We start from the raw sequence: 15,993 nt of genomic DNA on the forward strand, positions 1-15,993 counted from the left end.
ATTCAACAAGTATTTAGTGCAGTCCATTGTTTCAGGTATGGTGCTGGGTCTTGGGAATACAATAGTGAACCAAACAGACTGCTTTTGTGGAGTTTATATGCTTAGTGTGAGAAACAGATTCCACACAAGTATTTATCAAAAACCACAGCAAATATTATATATATATATATATATATATATATATATATATATATAGACATAGACATCACCATTTTCTAAGTAACACTCTATAAAGTAGGTAGACATCTTCTTTCACTCAGTATAAAAGATTGAAACTCATATTTCTCTTAAAGCTTTTCATGAACAGTGTTCTGTTTACCTTGCTCACAGGTCTAACACATTCTCCTTGCTAAAAATGTATGACATTTTCAGAAGTAAAGACTGGAGGCAAAAGCAAGACGCAAACCACTCATTTATGAAAAGGTCAAAATTAATAAATACCCCCAGATGCTTGATGAGAATAGCTCCAGCTTTAGGGGCTGCTTCCATTACAGTGATGTTGAAACAGAAGCTATGTACTGCGGTCTACTCTGCAGCTAAAATGAATGTGGACTGACGCAAGGATCTGATCCACAGTGGTTCCTACTGAAAGTAGCTGATTTGAGTAAGCAAGTCTTCACAGTAATGCAAACCCGAACTAACTGTACTTTGTTGATTTCTAAACGACTCGGTTCTTCCTATTTTTATAGTGGGTATTTTTAACAGAAAAATACAACACTGATTTTAAAGTGTCATTAAATAATCCTGAGTTCATTTTGTTCTTCTTTTCATACACATCTGCAAAACACCAGCTATGTGCTAGACACTGCTAAGAACCAAGGAAAACAAAGAGGAAATAGCCTGGTTGTGTTTTATTTATCTCTGTGAAGTGAGGGGGTGGGGAGGGGGTGGGGGGGGGGAGGATGCTACAGAGGGAAAGCCAAACTTAACATTTTCAAAACGATCAACTGGTATGTCAAAGCATACTGATATTCCTGTATCTTCAGATTTGTCTGTATCTCACTGTGGATCATTCTAACATACTCTCAGTTAACAAAAATAGTCACGTATTAAAAAACGTAAACACTTAATGAACACACTTAAAGGATCTAAAATTGAGCCCTTTTTCACTCCATGGTTACACTATATTGTGCTTCCTAGATTCCATAGTAGTATTACTTTTGCTAATAAAGAATCAAACTTGTAATTCACAAGAGAGACTTTAAACGCTTCTTGTATCAAATAAAGCTATATGGTAAATGAACTTTTATCATTACAAACTATCATTTCACCTCAATGATCTGAAAAAAGAGCCATGCTTCTCTCCTCTCCAAGACCCCCATGGGTAAATTTTAATACTTTCAGACCAGGAAAGGGATATATTTAGAAAACACGTGGGAGGATATAACTCAAAGGAGACAGAGAAGTATTTTGACTGATTCCATCTCAATGACTATGAATGGGATGGACTACAAATATCATCACACTTGATTTTTTCCTATCATACCTCAAGGTTCTACACTTCTATTTCAATAATCTAACAGGAAACCCGACTCACCTCAGACCTAAATATCAATAGTATGATAAATAAAAAGTGAGACTGTCATTCTTTGGCATGACCCACATAAACCAAATTTTTGAAAATTGAAAGAAAAAGTTATCTCATATAGCCTATCAAAAATAAACACACTCTAGGAAGATAACCATTAAAAGTTAAAAGTTACTATCACTCAATGGGGCACCTGGGTGGCTCAGTTGGTTAAGCGTCCAACTTCGGCTCAGGTCATGATCTCATGGTTCATGGGTTCAAGCCCCGCGTCAGCTTTGTGCTGACAGCTCAGAGCCTGGAGCCTGCTTCAGATTCTGTGTCTCCCTCTCTCTCTGCCCCGCCCCTGCTCATGCTCGGTCTCTCTCTCTCTGATAAAATAAACATTAAAAAAAAATTTTTTTTTAAGTTACTATCACTCAATATCAAATCTTGTATATTGTTTTCTTAGCAAAATGATCAATTCCTACCTGGTTTCCAGTTGAATGGGGGGGGGGGGTCAAGATAACAGGACTTAATGCGTTTATGGGTTCACCTTCAACTGACTGGAATATGGTCTATACATCACCACGTTCTAGACTGGGAGGTCAACTCTGTTTAATTATGAGCAGGCTACTTTGGGTTTCTAGATATAGAAGGTGCTTGTCAATTCAACTCTATCCATGGCCAGAACTTAGGTCATCCAAATGAAAAACAACATTATGACGGACAAGCAATGATTTACTTTATTTAGGCTGAATTTATACCTTCCTAGTTAACAATGCCAATAATTTAAAAACATGTTGTCATTTTCTTGGTGGTGGGTGACTACCAAGAGTGAGTGAAACAAGCACGTAGAGATCTATGGCCCTTTCGTACGTTCTCCTTTATTCCTCATATTTTTTACTGCTTTGAGAGACTTTCAGGCAAGCATAAGACTAAGGAAATTTTAACAATTTCCCCAATAGGTAGCTTGCTTTATAGAAATTTCATTTCCAACTTCTGGAAATAATGACAGACACAAAATTGTATTTAATTTTTTAATAAACCATAAAATTTAAATATTCAAATAAAAAGAAACAAAAATAGATATTTAAGCCAGCACTAATTTCTGTTTGTATTCTTCCTCTGGGGACCGGGGCTTGACTTACCTGGGACTAGAGTAGCGTAATATGTTATGATGCTGGTGTACTAATGAACAAGTAACAACGGGCAATGGCTTGATAACATTTACTTTCAAATCTGGAAGTCAAGATCAGGAGCTCACTTGAGCCCACTGCAGAAACCTCAAACTGGTCTTGTCTGTGGAAAACTACTACAGCTTACCGTTCTTACCACACTTTCTTCTTCATAGCTTAGCACTCCCTGGCATTTTGATCCTTTTGTTCACTAAAGCTCACTTCAGTCTGTCAAAACATCAAGGGGGAAAACCCCCAAACTGAATAGACGAATAAACACTTTTAATGTGAACAATCATATTCAGATCAACCTCTTTTGAAAAAATACAAGTCAGTGGGTTTTTTGTCCTTAAGTAACTCAAATATTATTTTTTTCTGCCTTTACTAAAATGGCACTTTTCATTTTATTGATAATTATGTCAAATTTTCTCATGTTGGTACCCTATGTTTTTCTTTTTGATTGAGCCTTATACATTTCATTCCAGAATATCTGCTCTTCGACTAACTTCATCTCTTTCTGTGAATAAATATGTTATTATTAATCAGTGAAAATCGCAAAAGGAAAAAGGAAGCAGTGAGCACTAGCAGGATCTCACTTTGACATTCGCACAATTTTTTATAAGAAGAACATTCATTTTTATTATGGAATCTAAAATCATTATTGTATGATACTATGTCTTTTAGCATATTCAAATGGGTCGACATTCAATATGGATAGCAAGCTAGCTCACAAGAAACACTGTAATGCACAAGTACGTTCAGCTGGTAGAATCCCAGCAGCATGGTAATAAAGTGCAGCAAAACCTTCCTTATGCTGAAAAAGAACTCCAGGAACCTCTGAATATTTTTGGTAAAGTTAAGTCAAGAGATTGGTAATCTTTAGACTTTAAAGACTGGCTGCCAGGGGCCACAGTGAAATATCAGACTTGAAGCCAATGAAAAACACTTGCTTGGAAAGGACTGGGTTTTTTCCAAATAATGAAAAACTATATTATACAGATACTTAGCATACTATGATTTGACAGTGTTTACAGTGATAAAACAGCAAAGATAACTCGTAACATTTATACCTTTAGCATGTAAAGCACATAGATTTAAAAATCGGCAGCAAGAAATTCTGTAACAGCTCCTGAGACGACTTATCTATCCTATGCCCTCCATCCACTCCTTGTCAATGACGACCCGCCTGAATGGTAACACAGAGTAAAAACAGTGATCTACTGTGTGTGAGTCAGAAAGTACTGGAAAAGTGACAAAATCGTATGTTATTAAATGACAAAACATATTTAGAGGCTTTATTTAAAAATCTCTCACTGTTCATTATCAAAGTTACAAGATTGTTTGCATACCAATAGACACTGTAAACATAGGAAATTTTCATTAAGGAAAGATGGGTTTACTGTAATTGGATCTTTTACAAAAAATTACTGCAAGTTATTGATAACAGAATTTCTCTTTTACTTTCTTAAGTCGAATTCTCTAGAAAATTAAACCAATGTTTCCACTCCCTCGAGCTAAAGTTCAATCATGGTCACCTTAGGAAATACCCCTGTTTATTTGTTAATCAGAAATACAAATCGAGTGGCACATATTTCCATTTTCTTCTTAGGCCAAAGGTTTCGGCTTCATTATATTTTACAAGAAAACAGAAGACTCGCAGTGGTCCTGTGAAGTCTTTCATGCCGCAGCTGAGGTTTAATGACGGCAGTGGAGGAAAGCAGTGGTGATGCAAAGTAAGACCAGCCCGAGTGCCCTTATCTGACATGGAATCATCTTCCTGTTTGGCTTGCAGCAGTGTTTCTGGTCAGGTTGCCTCCACTAAACCTGACTGAAGCAGAAGGGTGGCATGCTCTGGTAAATCCTGTTTAAGGGCAATTCCATTCAGGCATAGACTTGATCCTTCAATCAGTTGGTTGCGGGATGATACTAATATGAAGAAAATTATCTGGGTAGCTCAGGTGTTCACTCAGCCACTGCAGAGGTGTTTCCAACATTGGCTCAATTCCATGAATCATCACTTGATTCTTTTTTTCCCCATCTATTCCAAGAAAGAAATCCAACAGTAATCAGGAAGGGCCAAAACAGAAGAAAAAAAATATTCTGCTGCCTTTTGAAAGTCCTGGGTGGAGTTAAATGGATTTTACAGCTTGAACAGTTAAACCTGGTCTGTCTCCTGAGCAGGAAATGTGGACATGGAGAAAGTTGAAATGTTGCAATATGTATCACCCAAAACAGAAACCTGAGGGTTGCAATGAATTCTGATAAAAATTCTGTTGCTATATGTGAAAGTATTCATTCTTTCTTAATTACTGTGCTTACCTAAGATTGACGTTAATGAAACCATAGTGGAGAAAACAGCCCAATGTACCCACTGACCAAAATTTATTTTAGTTACACATTAAAAACTGTACTAAATGGTTATTAAATATGACAGATATATGAAATAGGTCAATATATATATATATCTGAAATATGTAAGACAGAAATATGACTAGAAATCATCAAGAATAAGATTGGTGTTTGGGAAGATGTTTAATGAAACAGATGGGAGCTGTAGGTTCATTTTCAATCAAGTTTTTCAAATATGTATCAGAAAGTTTTAGAGACATGGAGTTACAGTTTTCAAGACAAGGAACGAAGAGACTGACTCAGGAGTCCTGTTTTAGAGTCATGAAAACTGATTGATTTCTGTTAACACCCATTGGCTAATTGAAAGAGAGCTGCAATTCACACTTTTCTTTCAAATTCAAATTGTATTACAAATTTAGGGTTAATTTTATACCTTTTATGCTTCTGATATGCTGTATTGACAACCTGTGAAGAAAACAGCGGGTTCCTCGAAACTGTTAGTTTATGATTCCCTCAGAACCATTTCCTTGGTAGGTAGACAAAGACAAGGTAGGAAGGTAGGTAGGAAGACAAAGAAAGCAAAACCCTTTTTTGAGATTTTTTTGAGATTCCTTTTTTGAGAGAGAAACAAAACCACCTTCAAGAAACTTTGTGTCACTCCTTCAGCACAATTCTTGGTTTGTCTCTTTTAATCTCTCCAAAATACAATGTCTAAAGCTCTCAGCTTCCTGGACACAGAAGACAACAAGGAAAACAGGGAACTCAGGGAACTATATGAGAGGAAAATACCCTCCCTCCTTTTCCTTCTGTGCTCTGTTCATCCCTAGTTCTCTAATGTCCAGGCAAAACGGGCTGATGATGTATGGTGATAATGGCTTGGCTGGCACCTCAAACAAGAGACCCTTTTAAAGTAGTATTTAAACTTCCTGTTAGAGGCAGCACGAGTCCTGGGAGGTGACAGCCAACAGACTGACAATAGGAGCAGACACAAACACACTACACAGAATTGATACAATGATGCCAAAGAGAAAAAACTAACAAATGCACTATCAATCCCAAATATAACCGTGTAGAAGTTCCAAAACACACCCTTGAATCACTGCCATACTTTAAAATAATTTTGGAAAAAGGTATCCCCTCATAATGCTTCTCACCTAAAAAAATGCTTTGTTTTGATTTTTCTGACAATCTTTGTTACATTGTGTTTTTACACAGCTGTGATCTCTAGTGTTAATACAATGACTAATTTTCATAATGATGGGAATCATCTATAAATAAAGGATTAAACAATGTACAGAATACGATAGAAAGTATCGTATTAGTACTAAGATTTTAAACTCTTGGTATTCAAATGGACAAACCCTCAGGTATCTGGAATGATTCATTCTTTGTAAGTTCTAGATTGCCAAATTTTTACTGCATTAAATCTTTCTTAGAATATTTGAAAACATTTCCGGTATCATTCTTTTCATATTCTTATGTATATTTCTTTGAAATACTTTAATATTCTCAGAATCTTCCTCCTACTTAGCACTGAGTCAAAAAATGAAAGAACAGTGGTGTAAGAGTTCCTTATCTGTAAAGTTTTTCCTTAAGCCAGAGCTACCTTTGGATACACTGAAACAGAATATAATAAACAAGTCTCAACTCAATAATCCAAAACATTGTACCTAAAGTGGTATTTAAATGTGAGAATACAATATAGCACACTTATATGCATAAGTGTGTCTGAAAGGCTAAAGACCAACCCTGTTACACAAAAAGGATGGAGGGAGTCTGAGTTGTACAATATAAAGCGGAGAACATAAGCACTATTCAAATACTTTGTATAACAAACCTAATACATCACATTATGAGAGATCTGAACAGGCAGGACCGGTTCTCTGGTTTAAACTGGGGCCACTTGTATTTATTAAAAAAAAATTTATTTTTATTTTTATTTTTTTTCCAACGTTTATTTATTTTTGGGACAGAGAGAGACAGAGCATGAACGGGGGAGGGGCAGAGAGAGAGGGAGACACAGAATCGGAAACAGGCTCCAGGCTCTGAGCCATCAGCCCAGAGCCTGACGCAGGGCTCAAACTCACGGACCGCGAGATCGTGACCTGGCTGAAGTCGGACGCTTAACCGACTGCGCCACCCAGGCGCCCCCCCAAAAAATTTTTTTAATGTGTATTTATTTTTGAGAGAGCAAGAGAGAGACAGAGTGTGAGTGGGGGACGGCAGAAAGAGAGGGAGACACAGAATCTGAAGCAGGTGCCAGGCTCTGAGCTGTCAACACAGAGCCTGATGCAGGGCTCAAACTTGTGAACCACAAGATCATGACCTGAGCGGAAGTCAGACACTTAACCAACTGAGCCACCCAGCCCTAAATTGGGGCCACTTTTAATATGTATCATAAAAGTGTCGCTAACTAAGACAACTGTAAAAATGCATCTGGAACTGTCATATTCCCCAACACAACAGTTTAAGCTTTTAAATATATATTTTGTCCCTACCTACATTTTTTATCTTTCTTGTTTTCTGACTTACCCCAATGACACAACTGTCACCAGAGGAATTCTTAGAATGGAATAGCAGTTCCCTCGGAATTATTAATGTTTCTCTTATTCATCACTGTATCCCCAGTGCCAGTTTGGTGCCTGACACTTAGTAATTGGTCAATAAATGTTTTCAGAACTTGGATAATTTTGTTGCTGGTAGAAAACACCACCAGAAGACACTGCCAAAATTAAAGTTGAGAGAATAATTTCTGATGGCTGGCACTACTATGCAGAAGAGAGAAGAGCTCTACCTATAAAAACTGTTTTGGTTATTAAAACACTAGAAAGTCTAAATGTTTCCAGATAAGCCAAGCAGCACATATGCTATCACCTGAACTCATGCCACCACAAATAACTACAGAGCATGACTGGACATTTTGGTAATATCAGAACAAAATGGAGCAGGGAAAACTTAGCAGATGTTTCTTGTTTTCCTAACAGTAGAAAGGAAACACTTGATAATATTGTTAAAGTAAATGTTTTTGGTAAATATGTCTTTGTGTTTCAAAATGGGAATCTAGAATTTAATACTTGGAAATAAGAAATATATCACTACAAAGCAAATGACTCAGGAGAAAAATGTTATACCATACTTCACCTACTCAGATGTTTTTTAAGGTGGTTCAATGCTTTAAAGTAGGCAAACGTTTGAGACAGTAATCAAGTGGACTAGTTCTATATGAAAAGGGCTCTTTTGGGGGGGGGGCAACTGATATTTTTAAATGTTTATTTATTTTGAGAGAGAGAGAGAGAGAGAGAAAGAAAGAAAGAAAGAAAGAAAGAAAGAAAGAAAGAAAGAAAGAAAGAAAGAAAGAAAGTGCAAGTGTGGGAGGGGCAGAGAAAGAGGGAGAGAGAGAATCCCAAGTAGGCTCCATGCTATCTGTGAGGAGTCTGATGCAGGGCTCAATCTCACAAACCTTGGGATCATGACCCGAGCCAAAATCAAGAGTCGAAAGCTTAAATGACAGAGCCACCCAGGCGCCCCTTGATTTTGATGGAATTTCAAACTTCTAAAAAAGTTTCTAGAGTAGTAGGATTCCCCTTCACTGAGATTCATCAACTGCTTACATCTTGCCCCATTTGCTTTATCATTCTGTGTATATACAATTATTTTCTGAATCATTAGACAGTAAATTAGAAATACTATGCCCTTTCCCCCTAAATGTTAGTGTATACTCGCTAATAAAGATATTCTTTTACATAACCATAATACAGCTATCAAAATTGAAAAATTAACACTGATATAATACTATTCTGTAATCATTTCAAACTTTATCGACTATCCCAATTACTGCTTTCCCCTGTCTAGAATTTAGTCCAGGAATCACACATTGTATTGAATTTTCCTATCCTATACTCTTCTTTAATTTGTTTAGTTTTTGCCTTTCTTTCAATTTCTTAACCTTGACAATTTTGAACAGTGTGCATCATTATTTTGTAAAATGTCTGCATAGCAATTTTAAACCTTATTATTTTAATCCATCTTGTAAATATAAGGACAGTCATTCATAAATACTTTGGGTTTGTAAATTAAGGAAAAAGACAGAAAGTTATGTCATAGATATGTATACTCATTAGATAAAGGTGGAATTCAATTCACTTTAAGAGTCAGATAGTAAATCCGAAGAGATCTTATATCAACACAAAGAATATCACAATAAAATTTCATTTCTTATATTTATCTTACTTATAAATACTATAAAAGATAAAAATGTAAATGTATCATATAATTTTGTATTATCACCAATAGGCTAATAAAAATAAACTCAATTCTTAACTAGCATCTACTTTAAAGTGAGCATTTTTAGAGCTGTGTGACATTTTAAGAAAAACACAGGGGTGCCTGGGTGGCTCAGTCAGTTGAGCATCTGACTTCGGCTCAGGTCATGATCTCACAGCTCGTGAGTTCGAGCCCCACATCAGGTTCTGTGCTGACAGCTCAGAGCCTGGGGCCTGCTTTGGATTCTGTGCCTCCCTCTCTCTCTGCCCCACCCACTCACATTCTATCTCTGTCTCTCTCAAAAATAAACAAACATTAAAAAAAAATTAAAAAGAAAAGAAAAATACATTCAGACAGATGTTGGTTGTATGAATAGAATGGTAAGAATTAGATATGGAAGCAAAAAAAAAATTTGCATTAGCCACACAAGTCATTAATGAAAACTATAAATTTTCAATATTAACTTCTTGTGTATATATAAAAATGATGCCTATATAGCGGTGTGTGTGTATATATATATATATATATATATATATATATATATATAAATTATGTATGTAGTAATATATGTATTATATATGTGTGTATATATAAAATATACACCATGAATATAATGATAGACATAATAATATAAACAAGACATGAAGGAACAAGTATGGTTAATCGTTGGTTAACAAGGTGCTACTGAAAGATGAATTGGGAGGCAGGCAAGTTGAATTCCAATTCTGGTAATGAAGGACTCAGCAGGCCTCAGATTTCTTTCAGGGTGTCTCCTTATAAATAAAATGAAGGTGTCTGTGTAGACCCATGGTTTGCAAATCTGGCTGGTGATTAGAATCATTTGGGAGATTTAAAAATATGTATAAACTGGCCTCTTCTCCAGACCTTCTAAATCCATCTCTGGGATAAAGTCTGTTTTTCAATGTTCCCTTGAATAAATCTTAAGACAATAAGGGTATAGAATTACACAGATGAAGGAGGGGCAGCTCTGGTTGATTTGGGACTGAGCATCTCCCAAGTCCTGCTGCTTTGCTGACTTACGACCCATGGGAATTCCTGATAGGACTCCATGGGTCAGTCTGTAAACCATGCTCTAGAACAGAGGATCCCTAACATATCTTCCAGTTTTAGTACGAGTTGTTTATGCTTAAACAGCAAAATATTTCTTTCAGAGTTCAAATTAGCATAATTCGCTAGTTTTAAATTATTAGGGAATTCACTTAATCTTCCGAGTCTCAATTTCCTCCTCTCATAGTGTGGATAAAGAATTCTAATTTCCCGGGTTGCATGGAGAGTGAGTGGCATATCCAAGTAGAGCACTCAGCACACAGTCCTACACAGGGCTTAGACCCAGTAGGTACTCAGTAAAATTAGTGACCCTCTTCCCCACTCCTCTCTCCTGCTCACTCCCTAAAAACACAAGAATGCTGAAAATATTACAGAGTAGGTGAAGACAGAAGACTAGTTTTTAAAAGATCATAGTATAGTAACAAAAAGTAAACATTCATTGTAGTTCTCTTCCTGTACTTCCTGTACACAAAGTTATGGGAATGCGGTAATTCTTTCAGTACCAGATATATCAAAAGATATATAAAAACCATGGATTTGACTATGTAATTAGCATGCAAAGGGCTGTGAGAATTTGGCTTAATGTTAATACAGACTCTGAATTACTCAGTCTCATTATTATGCAGTGTCAGTGTGGCACACAAATTTCATGAACGTGCTAAAAAAAAAAAAAGAAGAAAAGAAGAAAGAAAGATGACAACAACGAAAACCCAAAGACTTGATTATTATGCAAACAAGAGAAGGAATGACAGTTTGAACAATTCCTTCCGGACTGTAAACCCTCTGAATTAAGTTAGTTGTACTCTCAACAAATATACTTAGTAAAGCATATCACTGACAAGTCCAATGAGCTAGACTCTACTATTGTTATGTTATTTAGTAGACTTTAGGTAATGTTTTTTTTTTTTAAAGATGAGAACATTCAGGTAGAGAAAAAAAGCCTTCCAGTATCTCTGTTATACATTTAAAAATAGGTCATTATTTGAGAACTGACAATATGTGACAGATCTGCCTTTTAGAGATTTCTATTAGCAATGGCTCAAATCTTCCCCATCTCAATCTGCATTTAGTCCTTACTTTTTAGCCAATTTTCAATAAGGAATATGACCTAAATGCTTTTAAAAATAGGCTAGCTGAGATTCTAGAGATGCATGAATTTCATTTTTACCATTAATAAGCACACTAAATATGTGAATCTCCTTGAATTTAAAGGAAGCTAGAGAAATGAATGGTATTCCTTCAAAGGAAAATGCTTTAATCCGAAAATTTCAGTTTAACTTTTATTTTTAGTTCATACTTGTGAACATGGAATAGCAGAAATCTAAGACCAAATGCTGGAACCATTGTGTTTAGCTTTGTGGTTTCACATTTATATTTTATAATTCAGCAGAAAATGACTTGATTTGTTATCTTGGAATGTGTGATGCTGAAAGTAAAACTTCTGAAAAACACTTAATACTTCTGAAAAAGTTTTAAACAAATAAAAGAGATGAGCTTTTGGATTACCACTAGTCTGAACAATTTGGTTCTGTCTGATAAATTCTTTAACCTCTGATATGTTCATTAGTAAAACGCCAACTAATTGAATCCATCAACATGAAAAACCACAGGCAGAAATCTGAAGTGCATACATCATGCTGAAGGATTTTGACTCAGCCTCAGCGGTAATAGTCAGTGAGGTCAGGTCAAAGAGGGTTAAACCAAGCCAGGATATAGCCAAAGGAATACATCAAACGCTGATTTTAAAAGGGCAATTAATCTTAGACAGAAATGCTTCCTGGGGAATGAGATCTCAATCTTAAGAGCACACTACATGATGTAGCAGTAAAAATGAACATATACAAGCTTACAGAGCTTTTATCCTGTGATCACAAACAGAAGGAGAGTGCTGTTTATCAGAGAAATACAAACCCATTTAAAAATACTTACATTAACTTCTTCCTGATATATACTCACTTAGTAGTACAGGTCTTAATGAACATATAATATCACAATTAATACATACCACATATCTCTTTCCATGCATAATTTTTATATTTTATGTATTTTAAAAATTGTATCTGCCCCAAATATTCCCAGAGCCTAGACTCTTAACATTTTAAACAAGATTTTCAAAACATGTCCAGGTTAATTCTTTCATTGACTTTCGCTTATAATCTTCATATTTCTTAATGAGAACATAAACCAAAGTTTAAACCAAAAAACCCCCACAATTAGCTATAAAAAGATATTGTATTAAATTAAGAGACTGAAAGACCATTTTAATAAACTGACTCAAAGCCTCCTGGTAATTAGATTAAAATGTGATAAAAGTTAGACATTAAAACTTGTTCATTAAAAAAAAAAAAAAAAACCCAAAAACAAAATAAAACTTTGGAAATATAGGTTCAAATGTTTTTGATCTGCTTTCATAAAATGACCCGGTAATTCTAGTTGGGTGTAATAGGGAACATTAATATTTGTCAAGTATGAATTACAGGATAGTTCACTGTTTTATTTAAAATGTAAGCAATAATTACACTTGTTTATATATGGCCAGAGTGAGGTCTCACAGGAGTTTTTAATGAAGAGATGACTAGCTTTTAATCACCTGCATGTGTTATTTTGTTAAGGGAATTTTGTTTTCTAGTGTTAAAGATGATGGGTCTACACCCACTTTTTAAGGACTCTGGTTAATTCATTTAACTTCTTGAGATTTAGGTAAAGAACAAGAATTGAGAGGAAATCAGAAGCATCTTCTGACAGGCACAGTAATGTCATCATCCTCACTCATGCAGAATGAGGAAAATTATCACTTTATTATTTCAGTGACCTTAGGAAAGGCATATGCCAGTGGATTAAGTCATGAACAGATTCTGTATGACCAAGATTAGTCCATACTGTCCATGTGTTGGGACAAAGCACAAGATGGAGGGAGAATGAAACAATCAAGGCAAAGAATTTCACTCATTTTCACTTAGAATTGGATGGCAAAATGATAAATTTAAGAAAAGAAACTCTTTTATAATTACCAAGTTTAAACTGAGCCTAACAAATTGCTTGTGTCCAAACTGGAGTGAAGATCTTTGCTCATGAGGACTATATTTTAATAACTTTTTGAATTCCCATTGTGAATGACACTACATCATCTTTTAATATAAAATATGCACATGCATCCAGTGAGGGAGAGAGAACAACGAAGACCAGGGAGTGTCAGGATGAGGCTGAAAGGGCAAGCGACCAGTGACCCAGTCCCACATGTCAGACCCACAGTATCTCAGCAAAGTTATGAATGGGCCTTCCATGGTTACTTGTGAATAGCTGAAACTTCAAATAAATGTGTGAACCACTGCTTAGAGTCTTCAGTGAAAAGTTTTCACTAACAGCAACACTGTCAGATCCCTTGCCTTAAGATTTTTACATTAAATATATTTTAACAAGTGTATGATAATTGAGCTGGCCACAATGATTAAATAGATGCCCTAGTGAAGTAAGCTTATTTCTTTCTTGCCAGAGCCAGAGTTCTGGTATATTCTAATCATGTCCAGAAGTTAATTTTTTACCAAAAAAAAGGACAGCTCAGAGCCTGGAGCCTGCTTCAGATTCTGTGTCTCCCTGTCTCTCTGCCCCTTGCCTGCTCATACTCTGTCTCTGTCTCTCAAAAATAAATAAACATTAAAAAAATTTTTTTTTAAAAAGGAAAAAATCAGTGGCATAGAACTCTTGCCATAATCTGATATATAAGAAGTTACAGGGGCACCTGAGTAGCTCAGTCAGTTAAGTGTCCTACTTTGGCTCAAGTCATGATCTCACAGCTCCTCTGTTTGAGCCCCACTTTGGACTCTGTGCTGACAGCTCAGGGCCTGGAGCCCGCTTCAGATTCTGTATTTCCCTCTCTCTCTGCACCTCCCCAGCACACACTCTGTCTCTCTCTCTCAAAAGTAAATAAGCATTAAAAAAAAAAGTTACAATATTGGTTTACATTTATTATATGAGAGAGAGAGAGAGAGAGAGAGGGCGGAAGGGTAAGGGCAAAGAGAAGGAGATACAACTCAAAGCAGGCTCCAGGCTCCATGCTCTCAGCACAAAGCCTGATGCAGGACTCAAACTCATGAACTGCGTGAACACGATCTGAGCTGGTCAGATGCTTAACCGACTGAGCCGCCCAGGTGCCCTCTGATTTACATTTGAAGTTCATCATAAATTTATACTTTCTGTACATATGTCGAATATCAACAAGTACCTGTCTCTGCAGAGTGGGATTATCAACAAACAACAAGAAAAAAACTGCTTCCTTTTAACTCTATTTTGTAAATTTCTTAGAAACACAGTAATTTGTAAAAAAAAAATATTAACAAAACTGAAGGAAAAAAATGTTAATTGTAAAACCCTGGAAAAACATGATTATAAAATCTCACCTTTATTTATTTTTTATTTAAAAAAATGTTTTTAATGTTAACTTATTCTTGAGAAAGAGAGAGACAGAGCGCAAGCAGGAGAGGGATAGAGAGAGAGGGAGACATAATCCGAAGCAGGCTCCAGGCTCTAAGCTCTCAGCACAGAGCCTGACACGGGGCTTGAACCCATGAACCATGAGTTCATGACCCGAGCCAAAGTTGGATGCTTAACCGACTGAGCCACCCAGGCGCCCCATCACTTTTATTTATTTTTTAAATTTAATATTCTGTGGACATCTTCCCATGTCTTTACAAATTCTTAGTGTTCCTTCTTAAACACTTTTTTTCAAATATTTATTGGCAGTTTTTTAAAATATTTACTTTAGCGCGCACGGGAGGGGCAGAGTGGGAGGGAGGGAGGAAGGGAGAGAGAGAAAGAGACAGAGAGAGAAGATCCCAAGCAGGCTCTGCCCTGTCAGCACAGAGCCTGACATGGGGCTTAAAATGACAAACTGTGAGATCATGACCTGAGCTGAAACCAAGAGTCAGACACTTAACTGACCTAGTCACCCAGGTAGGTACGCCCGAGGTTTTTTTTTTTTTTTTTTTTTTTTTTGAGAGAGCACATGCAGATGTGCATACATGCGATGGGGGAAGGGGGGGGGGGCAGAGGGAGAGGGAGAGAGAATCTTAAGCAGGCTCCAGGCTTGGTGCAGAGCCTGACAAGGGGCTCCATTCCCTGACTGTGAGATCATGACCTGAGATGAAAGCAAGAGTTGGACACCTGACTGAGCCATTCAGGCACCTCATGAAATCTCACTTTTAAACAAATACTTTGTTTCCTTAAACCCTACAACCATTCTATGAGGCTGATAGCAGGAGTCATCCTTATTTCAGAGTAAGAAACCTGGATGGATTAAAAAAAAAAGAGAAAGAGAAAGAGAAAGAGAAAGAAAAGAAAAGAAAAGAAAAGAAAAGAAAAGAAAAGAAAAGAAAAGAAAAAAAGAAAACAACCAAATGATCTTCCAACCCAGTGTGAAGGTACAAAGGGATACTACAATGAAAATGAATTCTAAATGAATGAAAAAAAGTTACCAAAATTGTAAAACCCATTATTCTTACTCCTAAACCTTTGTTCTGATGGAAGTTTGGGGGTTTGTAGGTTTCATGTTTCTGTGGCATGAATATGTGTCAGTGTCATCATGCTGACAAAAGTGACTGTTGTTGGTTCAAACCTCAAATCACAAGACATCAA

General features: G+C 36.3%; 1 protein-coding gene across 3 annotated transcripts in view; it reads right to left on the reverse strand.

Moving 5' to 3' along the window:
• Positions 1 to 3,943: 3,943 nt before the first annotated feature.
• The window catches only part of ATG5 (autophagy related 5), a 131,491-nt gene continuing 119,441 nt past the window's right edge, over positions 3,944 to 15,993 (reverse strand). For all 3 annotated transcript variants that reach the window (XM_045499178.1, XM_045499176.1, XM_045499177.1), the window contains one exon: positions 3,944 to 4,720. In XM_045499178.1, coding sequence (XP_045355134.1) covers positions 4,584 to 4,720 — 137 coding nt within the window. In that variant the 3' untranslated portion in view covers positions 3,944 to 4,583. The remainder of the gene's footprint in view (positions 4,721 to 15,993) is intronic.

This window comes from Leopardus geoffroyi, chromosome B2 (assembly GCF_018350155.1).
Source record: "Leopardus geoffroyi isolate Oge1 chromosome B2, O.geoffroyi_Oge1_pat1.0, whole genome shotgun sequence".
Taxonomy (NCBI): domain Eukaryota; kingdom Metazoa; phylum Chordata; class Mammalia; order Carnivora; family Felidae; genus Leopardus; species Leopardus geoffroyi.